Source organism: Choloepus didactylus, chromosome 5 (assembly GCF_015220235.1).
Source record: "Choloepus didactylus isolate mChoDid1 chromosome 5, mChoDid1.pri, whole genome shotgun sequence".
NCBI classification, from domain to species: Eukaryota; Metazoa; Chordata; class Mammalia; order Pilosa; family Megalonychidae; genus Choloepus; species Choloepus didactylus.
In genome coordinates this window covers 91,594,813-91,610,814 of record NC_051311.1, presented here as the reverse complement: position 1 = coordinate 91,610,814, position 16,002 = coordinate 91,594,813, and the positions used below count along the sequence as shown (strand labels likewise).

Genomic DNA, 16,002 nt, shown 5'->3' with positions numbered 1-16,002 from the left:
TAATGCACATGAAGCTTTCAGAACCCCATGAGAGAAACATGCTCATATAAGTAGTGCATTTTTCTCTAATGGCAAATTATTTGGTGACATATTTGGGCACGGGAATTTGGGCACAAACAGCACACCCAGGCATTTTGCTACTATCTGTGGAGAGTGGCAGTGGCACAGAAGCATGGGAACTGCTGGCAATGATTCTCCTTCCCACATTGCCATAACGTTCCCCAGGGGGGTAAAGATAATCAAAGAAAATATTATACAGAGTGAAACTTGTGTGACAAAATGTGTACTAAGAAAACAGAGGCTTTGGTAGAGTAAAAAACTGCCTAAGTTTCCCAAACAAAGTAGGGTTTTGTAACTTTACTGAAAATATTTCACTGGGATATCCGAGTTTATACTGGGTATTCGTTTCTGACTTTAGGAAGTTTAAAGGGGTTCAAGGCATCAAATATCCTCTTTTTTTTCTCTGTAATTTTGCCATAATATCATTTTCATTTACATTAATATATTATAATATTTATAAATTAAAATTAATACAAATAAGTATATATTGTATAATACACATATATTTAGTTTGATGTTTATTTTTGATGTAAATACAGTGAAGGAAGACTTGGGGATTCAGTTAAAGCAATTAGCTGAAGAATATTTTAATAGTAATGATTCTTGGTTCTACCTTGGCTTTGAGGAGACAAGTGACCCAATGTGCAAATAAACCACTGGAGGGAGGGAACGAGGGAGGGAGGGAGAGCGGGAAGGAATGAAGGAGGGAAGGATGTAGGGGGAAGAGCAGAAGGGAAGGAGGGAAAGAGAAACAGAAGAGGGAAAGAGGGAGAAAGGGAAGGAGGGGGCTAACCTGTATGTAGCACCTACAGCACATCAGGCACAGTGCCAGACCTTTTCAGACACATTAACTCATCAAACCTTAAAGGAATGCTGAGAGGATAAAACTGAGTCTCAGAGTTTTACTGACAAGGTGAAGTAGCTTTTTTGCTTTTCTCAAGGTGGCTCACTCAAAAGTCAAACAAAAATTGGCCTGCCCACAGAGCCTCTGCCACCTTGTGGTAAAGTCATCTCACAAATAATGGGAGGCTCCCTGTGTGTGTGTTTTAAATCTTACCAAGGCTAAGTAAAGGAGATTGTGGGTAACAAGGGATAAATTAAAATTACTCTGGGACACATTTGATATAAGATAGGAACACTTGGCTTTTTAAAGTTAGAAAGAAAGGTATTTAAAGAAGTAGGAAAAACCAGAGCTTAAGTACAGGAGACATAAAATCCATAACTTTGGTCAAGAAAGCATATTTCAGATCAGTCATAAAAATGGGTGAAACAAAATCAATTACATTTTATTGATTTAAAACACAACAATCTGGACCACATAAAAGTCACATTTTGTATTTGTCAAGAAAATTCACTGAAGAAAATAAATTAGCTTGACAGCAATGAACTTGCCTTGAAAGAAACAGATTAGTTGATAACATCTATATTATTGGGATATAAAAAGCCAAATGTCAGGAGAAGTAGATAATTTTTCAAGGATAAAAGATGTGCTTATAAAATATTTTGCCTTTTCTTAAAGATTTTCAATTTATTTAAAGAAACGTATATTTAGGATATATTTGTAGAAAAGCCAAGTTCTATTGATAAATTGTTGCTTTAAATGGTACATAAATTACAAACTTTGTGACTGTCTAGTTTGATCATAGGTTTTTCTATATTCTAATCTATATTTCTTTCTAGAAAACACATAAAAGTTTCTTTATTTTGTATTAAACACCAACACTGTATACCAATATGTCATCAACATTCAGGTCTGGGGCAATTTTCTCCATGAAACTCTTTTGATAACCCCCAACTCAAAGTGTTATATGTACCTCTCTATCATCCTTAGGGATTTCTATCCTGGATTACAGGTTTTTTAAAAAATGTGTTTTTAGGGTCTCCTTTACTAAACTATAAGTCACTTGAGAAAAGGAACCATATACCTTTTAATTTACTAAATAAATAGAATAATTATTACTAATATTTGTTGAAGAAGTAAAATAAACAGAACCAGGAATGAATATCATATGCTGGCATTCAAGGATAAAATTGTCATTCTCTTTTTAGTTCTGAGTACTGCTTGGATTTTGGTTCCAATTTGAAAGTTTACATTAACATTTCTATTTTGAACTCTTAATTGTCTATGCAAACAGAAAATCCAAACTCAGATAGTCCCCCAAACTATGCTGATTGATTGTAGCAAAAATTTAATGAATTGCCAATGATTTCCTGCATCCATTTATATATTCAACAAGTTTTTAATGAATGAGTTTTGGTTCATTATTTCTTTGCTCTCAAAATTCCCAGAGGGTCAAATCTAAATAGTTTTCCAAGAAGAGACTGGAGAATAAATAATGAGGTGCTCCCAAAAACTTAGAAATTATTTGGAAATATAACCCAAATCATCTGTCATTTTAGGTAAATCATTTCCCTCTTTCATTTGACATAGATATTTTCTATTAGCTAGAACTACTGAAGAACACATCTAACCACACCTTATGGCTTTGAAGGGCACCTAGAGTCAGTTCTTAAAGAAGTAAAAAAAATAGACATTATGCAGTCAACATTAAGCCCAGTTCCATAGTTTAACAATTTTCACTGACACCTTAGTGCCAAAGAGAAATTTAATTTTAAATAACTGCTTCTAAGGGAGCAATCAGTATCATTCCTTGCATACAACAAACCAAAACGAGGCACATTCCTGTAACTTACCATAACTTTGGATTCAATTCCAGCTTGTGGTAGGAGTCAAAGTCATCTCGTAGGATAATACTGTCACTATGTATTTCAGCTAAAAGAAACATTTAGAAAAAATTATACCTCAACAATATATTTTGCTAAACAATAGTGTCACCATACTATATTCACTCAGAATAACAGTATTTTAAGTTAAAACTAAATTTTAATTGAGTAGGTGATTATATTTACTTTCTCCCTAAACTACTAAGAGACAAGGGTAAAGGCTCTCTCCTGTTTAGACACCTAGCAGTCTGGAAGCCAGAGCTCCCAAGGAGAAAGCTACACCAAACTGTCATCAGCAGGGGTGACAGGAAGGCAACTCTAATCTACAGAGAGGCCACGTAGGACTTGTCTCTTATGGCCCCCCACAAACTCATCAACAGCTGGGCAAGAAACTGCCCAGAATGGATTTAACGTCTAATTCATTTCGAAGCATGGAAGGGCAGGAACATTCTGGCTATTTATTTTTAGCTAAAGTTGCTGGTATTTACTGCCCCATTTTTTTCTTTCCCTCCTATCCTGGCTTTCTTTCTCTCATTCCCTATGTTCACTCATTTAAAAAATTTAATGTGTTTTAATTTATTAAAGAAAAATTCTATAATTGCATAGGGGAAACTATCCCTATAAATAAGTAAAATCCCCAAATAAAGTCATCTTAGAAGTCAGGAGGAATCATCCATGGTTTTAAATACATTATCACGATAATTGAAATTGTATTACACACCCATATTTAAGATCTAGAAGAACTTTGGGCAGACCAAGAGCAAAAAATGGTTTCTTAAACTGTAAAGAACATGAAATTTCCACTGAGCAGAGGGTGCACAAGCAAAAACAATTTCATGGCCAGCTATAATATGAGGGTAGCTTTTTTAAGATTGTGAGAAATTAAAATTATTTCTATTCAGGTTGTAAAAAATGAATCTACTACTTAAAAAATCCTCTCATCTGATTTCCACAGTTTGCTGAGGGAGTTTGTTTCAACTAATCAAAATTCTGTATGCATTTACAATTTTGTCTGAATTGGTTAACACATGACTTCTGGAAAAATTAAAACTGTATCATCTGATTAACAAAAAAGCAACCAATTTTTTTGTGTTTCTTCCAAAGGTGATATTTTATATCATTTTATATATATATATATATATATATATATATATATGTTGGTACACTGAAAAATAATTTGCTGACGTCACCAGGTAATGAAAATCACCTCCAAATCTCAGGAACCATAATTTCAAGTTCTCTTTGGTGACATCGCCACCTATTGCTATCTGGGCCCTTTCCTTTGTAACAAGTATCTCAGCAGGTAAGCACATAATGAAGTCACTGGAAACCAGTGAATCAGCGTGCATTGAGAGAACTGGCTGCTCAGACTCGAAGCCTTAGGCAGGAGAAGCGGTAGAATATGGATTTACACAGGAGAGAACGCTGTGATTTATTCTGCGCACTGGAGTGATTTAATGATGCCTCTCAGCGATTAGACACAGTGCCTGAAATGCCTACAGGGTGCAGCTCTCTGAAATACCCAACCCAGCCACTGCAGGTCACCAGCCTGTCTCGGCTGCCAGAAGGCATGCTTCTAAGTACTTTCGTTAGTATGCCAAATAAGAAGAGCCCCAAGCTGTAGCATTACATAAAAGTAGAGTTTCTCAAGGCAGATTTTCCAAAGAGGAAAATAATTTAATTGGGTTTACGGGTTGAAAGGAAAAGCCCAAGAGACAAATGACTGACCTATCTAGAAGTCTCACAGTGAGAGGCATCTGAAAAGGCCAGAACCAGCTAGGATGAGTTCTTTTCATTACTATTAAGTAGTGTAGTGTAGGAAGTTGCTTTTAAAATAAGTCTTCACTGACACAAATGAGAAATTTAACTCTTAAAGATCACTTGTTTTCTAGAGAATGTCTGACAAAGGCTATTGGTAGTCTCAGGGTTATTTGTTCATGCCTTTATTTATTTCCAAACATATGTATACCATTGATTATAAATTTTACAGATACAAATTTATTTAATCGTAATAAAAACCCTATGAGGCAGGTATTACTATTACTTCCACTTTACAGATGAGGAAACTGAGGCACAGAGAGTTATGTAACTTGCTCAACATCACACTGCTAGTAAGTGGTAGAGGTGAGATAAACGTAGGCAGTTTGGCCCCAGAATCTGTACTCTTAGCCACTACGCAACCCTGCCTCAAGAGCTGTGGGTTACTAGCTACATGACACAACAAAAAGATCACAGGAAAATGAGAGCTGGTTGTTTACATGGTGCAATTAAGAAAAACAGATAGTTATTTAGACAGCTTTTGAGGAAAAGAACATGTTATCTTTTTTACAACCCAGTACTAATTTGAGCAGAAATCTCAAATCTGAAATGATCCACTGTGCCTCTCTTCACCCACTGCCTCCATGCTCTACCATCTATGGTGGTTTTAGGGGCTTGGGGAAAAGTCAGCATTAGACACTCCAGCAAAAGGGCAGTCGGCTTCACACCCACCAGGATACCAAGGTGAGGCTACTAACAGGTGTGAAACTGTCTGCTGCAGCCCCAGCTGGGCAGCAGATCGCCACTCTGGGAGGTTCTGTGTTCAAGGATCATTTGTACCTGAGCCTGTGGTCAGTGAATAATCAATGAGTCAGGGAGGGTAGAGTTTCTTCACTTCTGTAACATCTTCCCACCCAGCCAGAGCAGTGAAACAAGTAGTTCAAGCACTAAGACTGATGACATCAGGGTCATAAATGCTTACCGAGATGTGGGTGCACAGTAGCCTCTGTTGGAGCTGGATTGAGAGAGAAAAAAGGAGAGATGGTTGATTAATAACAGGAGCAAAATCCAGTAATAATCATAAGAACAGTTAAAAAATTTAGGTCATACTGAAGAAATCACGTTTGGAGCCATTTTTAAAGGAATAAAAAGAGAATTCTAATGAGCATGCTAAAATAAGATAGCCAACTATCTTTAGTTGCTATATTCAAGAGTAATGAATTACTCCTAGAGTGAAGAATGGAAGCCAAGATACAAAGGAGAGTTATTTTTTATACAGGTTTAGTCAAGTATTCCTTGAAACACACAGCATAATTGTGATGTGATAATTTATGGCTATGCCAAAGCCCTTTCTAAGTGCCCATGATATGCTAGGAATTATGCTGGGTGTTAGGGAAATAAGACAAATACACCATTCTTGCCCTCAGAGATTGTGGCCTGACAGGGACAGTTACAATATAGTGTAGTAAGTGCATGACCGAGTGCTCCAAAGGTGCTGGGGTTGGGGTGAGGGGACATGGGAGGGTACTGAATCTAGCCTGACCAGGGGACGCAGGGTGTCAGGAGATGCTTCCCAGATAGGCTTTCTCTGCTGAGTTCTGAAGACTAGTAGGAGGAGCCCAGGAGGGGGTAAGGGAGGGGAGAGAGGCTTCTCTCCGGAGTAAAAGTGGAATGGCATAAAGAGCAAGAGAGGCTGGTCTTTTGGGAGAACTACACCAAATTCAGCATGACTGGATGAAGGGAGAGAGCCGAAAAGGTGACGTTGGAGAGACTGAGAGAAAAAGATCATGAAAACAAATACCAAGGCGTAATAATCTGGGAACGTGTGAACAGAGGAATGGCACGTTCAAACATGCATCTTAAGAAAGGGCACTGTGACAACATGAGAATGGGCGATGGTGGTGGAATGCGGCAAGGCAGGAAACAGAGAGACCTCTTGGGAAGCCATTTTAGTAACAAAAAAAAAAGATCAGGACTAAACCAAGGTGGCGTGAGGATGGAACGGTGTAAAAAGATAGAACCGATAACATCGAGTGACCACCTGGGCTGGGGGTAAAGCAGAAGATGAAGTCCAAGATGAGCCCCAGGTTTCTGGCCTCGCTGACTGGCACTATTAGCAAAGAGAGGGCATGCAGGTGAGGAGCAGAGTAAGGGGGTGTAGATGTGGAACTGGAGTTACGGCGAGGGATCCCAGTGGAGATCCAGCTGGAGCTGTGCTGTTCAGTGTGGCAGGCTCTTGCCACCTGTGGTTACTGAGCTCCTGAAATGTGGCCAGTGTGCCAGAGGAACTGTTTTATTTTATTTCATTTAAATTTGAATTTAAAAACTAACCAGAGTGAAATATTTCTTTTTCTGTTAAACACAACTTGATTAACGTGGTAGGATTATATTTCATTTGAACTGCTACCCCAGGTAGGGTATTGCTGGATGATGGTACTGCACATGTTGAGCATGTACATCATTTCTATTATTACACATAAACGCAGAATTGGCCTAGTGGGGTCAGTGGATTGATTCAGTTAGAATTATCTTTTTCTGTGCATTGATGTAATAATGTAATGAGTTTACTTGAATATTTCACGCAGACAGCTTGAGTTACAGTGATACCTATGTAAATCATAATTGGTAATTTAATTGAAATCCTTATTTTAAGTGTAACATAACTAAATTGCCTTTAGAGTTTATATTAAATACATAAAGATAAGTTTTAAAATTTAAAATGCAATCATGCCACTGATGAAGAATTGAGTGGATCACAAACTTCATGATGAGTAGCAACTGAATTTGCTGCAGCAGAACAAAATGAAAAGGCTGTTTGTTGTGTAAAAGGGTTTTAGATGTAATGAAGTGGACAATATTGAGAAACATTTTCATATATTACATAATGAATTTGATAAGTTTCCTCTCAGTATTCAAAATAGAAATGGATAAATTAGTTGCTTGAAATGAGAATTATATATATCTAAGAAAAAATATTAATTATTTTAGTTGAATATGAACCTGTAACTTTGGCTAGCTATTAGACAGCTTGGGTTCCTTGCACAAAAAATAAAATCATTTTTAGCCGGCTATATGGTAAAAGAAATTATTTCATTATGGAAATTTTATTTGAAAATTATGAGGAAAGTCTAAAAAAGATATTTTATAAAAAGTGAAAGATCTTCAATTAAGCCACTGAATAACTGTCTATTTCTATTTCACTATTTCTAACAATAGCAAAGACTGATTCATAATTTGAAAAATCCAAGTACTTTTTGTTAGATTTAGATGAGTAGTTAGGTTTAGATAAGAGACATTGCCCCCATTTAACACTGTGGGTATATTTTTTTTCTCAAAGAACTTCCAAATTTATGAGGAAATGCTATCAATTCACTATCTAAAAATTAGAACTCATGGCCTAGACATTTTAAAATCTTTCACATCTGTCAAAGAAGAGTTTCTGCTAGACATGAAAAAGGTAGTTTCTATTACGATGGGCAGTGCTTCAGCTATGTTAGATTAAAACTAGACTTAACAGCATTTTAAAACAGACTGAGGTTTGTCTTACTGCTTCATACCAACAAGTGAAACATATTGAAAACACTTATGTTCAGTTTTTTGAATCAGATTCTATAAAAAATATCATGGATACTGTTGTTAAAATCTTTCAGTATATACATATGAATGTTTCAAATCATCTCCAGTTTAAATAACTCTTGAAAGAAATAGAAGATATTGAATTTAATGATTTTGTGTTTTGTGCCAATTTTTATTGATTGAGTTTTACAATGATTCACTGAACTGAAAAATATTTTTAACTCAAGATTATTTTGAAATAAAAGGAGTTATCCAATAATCAAAAGCAAAAACATGCCAGAATGACATGTTTTCTCACCATAACACTTTTATAGGAAAGACCTAAAATTGAAGTTACAAGGAAAGCAAAAGCTAATTTTTAAACTAGCTGGAAAAATAGTAGAAGTTATATTGGAAATTGAAACTTTTCCAAATAAAAATAAATAATGATTTTACATATTTTTCCAATATGAATCAACCCACAAAAGATTTTCATTATAATTGATAGCATTTTCTAAATTGACTACAAAAAACTAGAAGACAAATCTGAAGAATGCCTTGTTGATATTGATACCTTTGGAGTTGATTTTCAATGTACGTAATACCCCTGTAAATTCCATGTTAATAATAGAAGGATGACACAAGAGTAATTGAATTTACTTGACTTGGACTGATGTAGTTTTGGAACTGATATGCTTTCATTTCAAAGTTAAATCAATTTTTCTAAAAAAGATGGATACATTTTGTCATTGTTGAGATGGATATTTAAATGACTTTTTGATACTCAGGGTCAGTTATTGGAATACTTCTAAATATGTAAGTCTACTTTTCGACTAGAAATTTTATGAAATCTTAATGCAAATCAAGTATTTCCAATATGCTGTAAGTGTAAACTACATACAACATTTTGAAGCCTTAGTACCAAAAAAAAAAAGGAATGTAAAATATCTCAGTAATTTTATAGTGATCATATTAAATTGAAAAGTTTAATATTTTATATATTTTGCCTGGAATAAAATACTTTATTAAAGTAACTTAATCTATGTCTTTTTTTCATTTTTAAGGTGACTATTGGCATATTTTAAATTACAAATGTGGCTCACATTATACTTCTATTGGATACTGCTGACTTAGAGGTAAAGTTCAGCTCCAGTACAATTAAGTACTGGAGATATTAATTAGGGAATCATTATCACACAAGAGATGGTGGCAATCATTAAGGGAAACCAATTCACTCAGAAAGAAGGCAGGGTGCACAAAGCAAAGAGAGATGAGGAAGTGAGCACTCATTTAATGGGCCAGTAGACAAAGAGAAGCTAACAAAGGAGACTGAGAAAGAGCGCCTTCCATTGTGGAAATAAAGAAAAGAGAGTTTCAGGAGGGAGGGAGTGACGTAAGGAGTGGCCAAAATAACACTAATAAAATTTATACCTATTGAGAAATCTTATTCTCAAGGTGCTGTGCTAAGCAGAGTCTGCAGATGAACACCCAGGCTATTTGGTCTTAGAGGCCACACACTTTACTACATAGATTACTCTTTTCAGAAGGTTAGCCGCAAAAAGAAGAAATGAGATTTTGTAGCACCTAATGAAAGCCTAGGATCAAAGGAATTTTTGTTGCTGTTTTACCTTGTTTCTTAAAATATTATGGTAACTTGCTATGTCCAAAATCAGCTACATGTAAGGGATTGTCTATATTCATGAATAAATTGTTAAGAAGGGGGAATAAAACCCTGATATGTATAAAATATGGAACTTCAAAAAACTGAGAAATATATTAGGTAAATTAAATGTAGGAATATTATGGGAATTATCAACTAGAAATATTTACCAGTCAGTACAATGTTTAGATTAGTGTAATAAAAGATCTGCACAGACATCAATTAAGTTACCTATTTTACTTTAAATGACTCTGGTGACTAAGACCTGTACGCAATAAAGAGAATAAGTTATAAGATGCTTTACTCTAATTTAATCTCAAGAAATCTGTCCACACTGATCTCTACCTTTTCTAAAACATCTTGATACATGACACCTTTCGCTGGACCACCTATCTGATAAGTATCAGGAGGGCTTTTTCAAAAAGATCGACTGAATCAGAATCTCTGGGGGTGGAGGCCCAGAATTTGTATTTTTTAAAATCTGCCCAGCTGGTTCTAATGAAATGCAGGCTTAGAAACTACTGGTCTTAATCATTCAATCCAGCCCTTAAATTTATAGCATGTTGAACTGTTCTCTATATTGTGTCTTTCCTTCCGTGCCAGTTTGAATGTATTATGTCCCCCAAAATGCCATTTTAGATTACAATTTAATCACCACAGTCTTGTGTGGGCAGACATATTAGTGTTGATTAGATTGTAATTCCTTGATTGGGTGTTTCCATGGAGATGCGATCCACACAACTGTAGGTGATAACTCTGGTTGGATGGTTTCCATGGAGGTGTGGCCCCGCCTATTCAGCATGGGCCCTGATTAGTTTACTAGAGCACTATATAAGTTCAGACAGAAGAAGCAAACTTGCTACAGCCAAGAGGGACACTTTGAAGAATGCACAGGAACTGAGAGAGGAGATTCAGCTTACAGAGACATTTTGGAGACGGCCTTTGAAAGCAGACTTTTGCTCTGGAGAAGCTAAGAGGACAAATGCCCCAAAAGCAACTAAGAGTGACATTTTTGAGGAGCTGAAGCCTAGGGAGGAATGTCCTGGGAGAAAGCCATTTTGAAAACAGAACTTCGGAGCAGACGCAGCCATGTGCCTTCCCAGCTAAACAGAGGTTTTCCGGATGCCATTGGCCATTCTCCAGTGAAGGTACCCGATTGTTGATGCATTACCTTGGACACTTTATGGACTTCAGACTGTAACTGTGTAACCAAATAAACCCCCTTTTATAAAAGCCAACCCATTTCTGGTGTTTTGCAAAAAGGCAGCATTAGCAAACTGGAACATCTTCCAAGCAGAACTAAATTCCTCAAAGGCAGACAATATGCCTATCCCAGATTCCAGCCAAAGGTGGTAATAGACTCTCAATAAATATTAAAATGGATTGAAAGCTATTTCTTAGTTATAATATATTTTCTGATATTTTGGAAAATGATCAATTAAATATCCAAACCTCGGAAAAATGCCAACTTATACTCATAACATTGAAAAAAAATTCTTTAGTAAAGTGGTCTGGGTAGTTTAAACATCAAATAAATGTCTATCTGGATTTAGTTTAACTCAAATTAAATCATGTTTTAAATCACTAGTTAGGAAGTCACAATTCAATATTTTTTAACAAAAGTATCCAGTCTGAGATAACAAAACATTATTTCCTCAAAAAGAGGTACACACTTAGTACACATAAAACTTAATGAAAGAAAAAGTACACATTTCCTTGAAAAACAGTCACATATGAATGTTGTAAAAATGGCTCAAAATCTAGTTAAGTACTGTGCTTGGGAAGCTTATTTTAATCATCTCTGAGGAAATGACCATATCAATCTAGTTTTATGCCATCTAAACAAATTTTCTAAGTCTGTAGAAAGTTCACCATCTTTTCCACATTTACTGAGATAAATGCATCACAGAAAAATTAGAATAAGTAGCCTGTAGAAGTACCACATAGTTCAACATCATTTATTCTGCTCCCACTTGGATAGTACCTGCCTTGCCTCATATTTGTGAACAAGGATGAATTACTAAGTTTCTGAATTATGTGAATTTGGCACACAGGTCTTTATTCTTTCCTTTATTAAATTAAAAATGCATGCTTGCCAGAGAGGTCCTAATTTGTCAACCTCCCAAGTGTTTACTCAGTGGCATATCTCCGTGTATACCTTTCCTGCTTCTCTGTCATTGACCTGGTTCTGACTCATTGTTCCAGATTGCTCAGATGATTTTATGTCCACCTTGTGCTGGTCTGTTACTGATTCGCTGCCTCTTCAATGACCCTAGACTCCTCCATCCACCTCCCATCTTGGCTCGGTGTCCCAGCTCCTGCATGTCAGACTCTGGGTACCACAAAAGTTGCCAAATGGCTTACACTGGGAAGTTTTGTTCCTGAGAATGAGAGAGAAGAGAAGTGTTTCCAAAGAAGTGGGTTTTGGCCTCAGAGAAAGAAAGGCTAGAACACACCTGGAAGAAAAGTGGAACAGCATCTGTTTCTTCCAGGTGTCTCCGAGGTTGTGACAAGAAGACCAGGTCACACAGCCACAGGTATGCCCAGCAGAGCATTATAATAAGGGAGGGGGGTCCTGTTAGTTGTCAGAGGAGAATGACTTGGAGATGGGGAAGAGAAGCTGAACTGGTTCTGTTTCTGAGCAGGTCACTACGGAGAAGACTGATGTATGGTCCTGATTCAGCTTCACTGGGGCGGCCCATAAGACCAAATATTGAGGCTGGACAGACCTTTAAACTTTGACAAAGAACTCACCTTTTGTCCTAACTTGGAGCTGCTAATGAAACTGGATATTCCTAGATTCACAAAAACTTTTGGATGTATACCCTACATTACATAAAAAAATTACTTTTGAGAAAAATGATAACATTGAATTATTTATCTTCTCATAATATTATGAGATTCTGCTTAACATGACATTTCTACCAGTAACTTGTAAATTTTGTTAATGTAATGGTTAGGGGTCAAACTTTCAAAGATGTTTTACAATTAGAGTATAATTATCATGGGATACCATATCCTGTAGTTGGATATACTGGGTCACTCCATGAAATCAAATCAACTCTGAACTCTATTAATTTGTCAGTAATCTCAGGCAAGATGGTAACATCAATACCTGTATTAATAGAATAGCAAAAAGGGTAAATGAATTCATGTTTTCATAAATTCTAAAACTCATTCAGAATAATCATACTTCTCTGTAATCTTTACCCACAAATTAATGTCCATAAAAATCATAGAAACCATGTCCTTTGTAAAACATGAATCAGGTTCAAGTAACTGGACAGAATTGGAAATTGAATTTAAAGTGTATCTTGATAATTAAAGGAGTATGCCAAATGTCATCAAATGAATCCATTTAGTTAAAAGTTATCATAGAGAACACAGAACAGGTAAATATGAAATGCCAATAGGAAATTTAAAGTGACGATTCTACTTTGCTAAAATAAAGAGAGAAAAATAAAAGTAAAAGCATGCCAACAGAATGTAGGAATAATGATAGAATCTCACTAAAACAACTGTTAAAAAGCTTGCTTCCAGTAAAGGATTGAGGATGAAGGCATGTTTCAACCAATTAAAATAGGAAAGAAAAAAAAAGAATGAAGGCATGGCATACTTTGATTTGTTTTCAGTTGAAAAACCCCAAAATCTTTAAAACTATCAAGTAATCTTACAATTAGTAACTCAATTCAGATTGGTAGCAATTTGCCACAGGCAAGTTTTGATAAATGAGGATCTACTTGATTTCGTTCATCACAGATCTCCCGAGAGCAGGTAAGCTGGAAAAAAATTGGATACATTCAGTTTTAGGCATATTTACAATCCTTTCAGACTAGACAGGTAATAAGTGTTCTCATGAATGTCAAGCCCCTCATAAACCTGCACTTCATGATTTATTTTTCTCAATTTGTTTAGGTGCTTGTGATAGTGCCTGTGGTGGTCTGAAGCTGTTATGTACCCCAGAAAAACATCTTCTTAAATCTAATCCATTCCTGTGGCTGTGAACCTTTTGATAAGGCTACTTCATTTAAGGTGTGTCCCACCTCAATCAGGATGGGTCTTAATCCTCTTACCGGAGCCCTTTATAAGAGAATGAAATTCAGACAAAGAGAGAAAAAGCCATGGAAGTAAGAAACTGAAATCAAAAGAACCCAGAAAGGAAGGGAGAGACTGGCAGACAACATCATGTGCCTTGCCATGTGGCAGAGGAGCCAAGGATTGCCGGAAGCCAGTCTTTGGGAAGAAAGCATCCCCATGATGATGCCTTGATTTGGACATTTTCCCTAGCTTTGAAACTGTAAGTTAATACATTCCCATTGTTAAACCCATTTCATGGCATTTGCTTTAAGCAGTGTAGGAAACTAAAACAGTGCCATTTAAACACTGTGTGTTCTTCAAATTCTCTCTCCAGCAGCACCCATCACCATGATTTGTTTTGGTAGAAAATAAAATTTTAGATCAGTAATTAAATGTTTTAGTGAGATTCTGGTCTTTGCTTAGCCCAGCATTTGCCTAGATGGTAGAATACTACTAATAACTTGAAGATTCAGTATGCATTTTCCTAAGAGTTTCATAGACTTTATAAAGAGGATAGTAACAGATTTTTAGATGGATAAGACAATACAGTTGAGAATAAAAGAAACCTGAATCATTGTTTTTAGAAAGTAGTTTAAAATCTGATTGAAAAAAAATATTGCTATAGAACTTCCTTTTTATTCAGCTGTGCTATTCTTGAAATGATTTGCTAATCACCATGAGCTAGCATAAGAAAGAGACAGGAACAGCTCTGAAAGAATACAATAACTTCATACTAATGCAGGTTGATAAAGACAATTATGCAGGGAGTAGGGAAGATAAATGATCGTTATATGTAGCAACTATGAAAGGACCCAATTCACATCAAAACAAACAATTCACATCACAAGAAGTGGGGCAATTCAACTTAACATGAAATTTCTACCAAACTTGTCTACCAAGAGTTTGTAAACTCTTGTAAACAGTGCAATGGTTGGAGGTCAAACTTGACCTCTAATATGAAAAAAAGCAAATTCAGTACAAAATTTTCAAAGAAATGATATGCTTCTTGGTGTTTAAACATGGTTACTATTTCTTTGTTGAAAACAAAAGTAGGAAAAATATACATTGAGAAAAGTAAGTGAAAGACAGCACTTAGCCCATATATGTTAACACAGCTGTGTGGTGGTGCTGGTTCTAGAGTTGCAAGAGTGTAGGTATAGGTTCTGAGGGATATCTTTATTTGGAGGGGGGATTTTATTTTAATAGCTCACTATTTTCCATTACTACACCACTCAGTATGTATTAATATGACTTTCACTGTGGTATGAAAATATCCATTTATCATTCTTTTTCCAATTTTTCAAACACAACTAATGTTGAATATCTACTGCTTGGCATTAGATAGAGTTACTATGTAAATGATGATACCTTTCATTTACTAAACATATTTTCTCTATTATCGCCATTTATTTTGAGCATCTCACAGATTCTAATTTACAATTTACCCTTACAAGACTGGCATTAATCAAGATGGCACTAGTCAAGCTTTGTAGATAAAATGGAAGATCAGAAGTTTCTATAAACTTAAACATGTAGCAAATGCCTCTAATTTTTTATTAGCTTCTGTGACTTCATTTGGATCTTAGAATTCACAGTTATACTTTTTGTGCATCATACTTCAATAGTTTAAACCATTGGACTTGTTTTTTTGTAAATACCATAATCTTGGATTTGGTTGCTCCATATTAAATTGAAGCAAAATTCTTCCATTATCAGTTCAATTTGTCCAAGAGACAAATTATGTGCTAAAAGTCAAGAAAAGCTTCATCTTTAAAAAGATTTATGTTCCTTCACAAGTTGAGCCCACCAGCATCTCATGAAATCACAGCAGCCTAGAAGAGGCACATTCAAAGAATGAGGTCGTGTATAAGCCCTCGAAGTCTATTCTTACAACAAACTTGCTTTTCTTTTAACGGACTTATTTTGGAAGGGAACTTTTAAGTAATCCTGTGACCTCCCCAAATACAGTAATACTGATAAATAAGTATCAGTATATTTGTTTAACAAATTATCCAGTACAAAGAAAGAGAGTTTCAACATGCTGGGCAGAAAAAAGAAAGGGATGCCTAAACAAATCTTTTTCCAGATTACATGTGAAGTGGTTAGTGAGCTTTGTATTAATATCATCGATTACTTAAAAAAAATCTTTCAATCAGGTAAGCACTTTA

The 16,002-nt window shown here is 35.7% G+C and overlaps 1 protein-coding gene across 1 annotated transcript in view; it reads right to left on the bottom strand.

The window, feature by feature from the left end:
• The window catches only part of RELN (reelin), a 520,858-nt gene that overhangs the window by 255,099 nt on the left and 249,757 nt on the right, over nt 1-16,002 (bottom strand). The window contains 2 exon segments of the mRNA XM_037837769.1: nt 2,755-2,833; nt 5,525-5,557. Of these exon segments, the coding sequence (XP_037693697.1) occupies nt 2,755-2,833; nt 5,525-5,557 (112 nt within the window).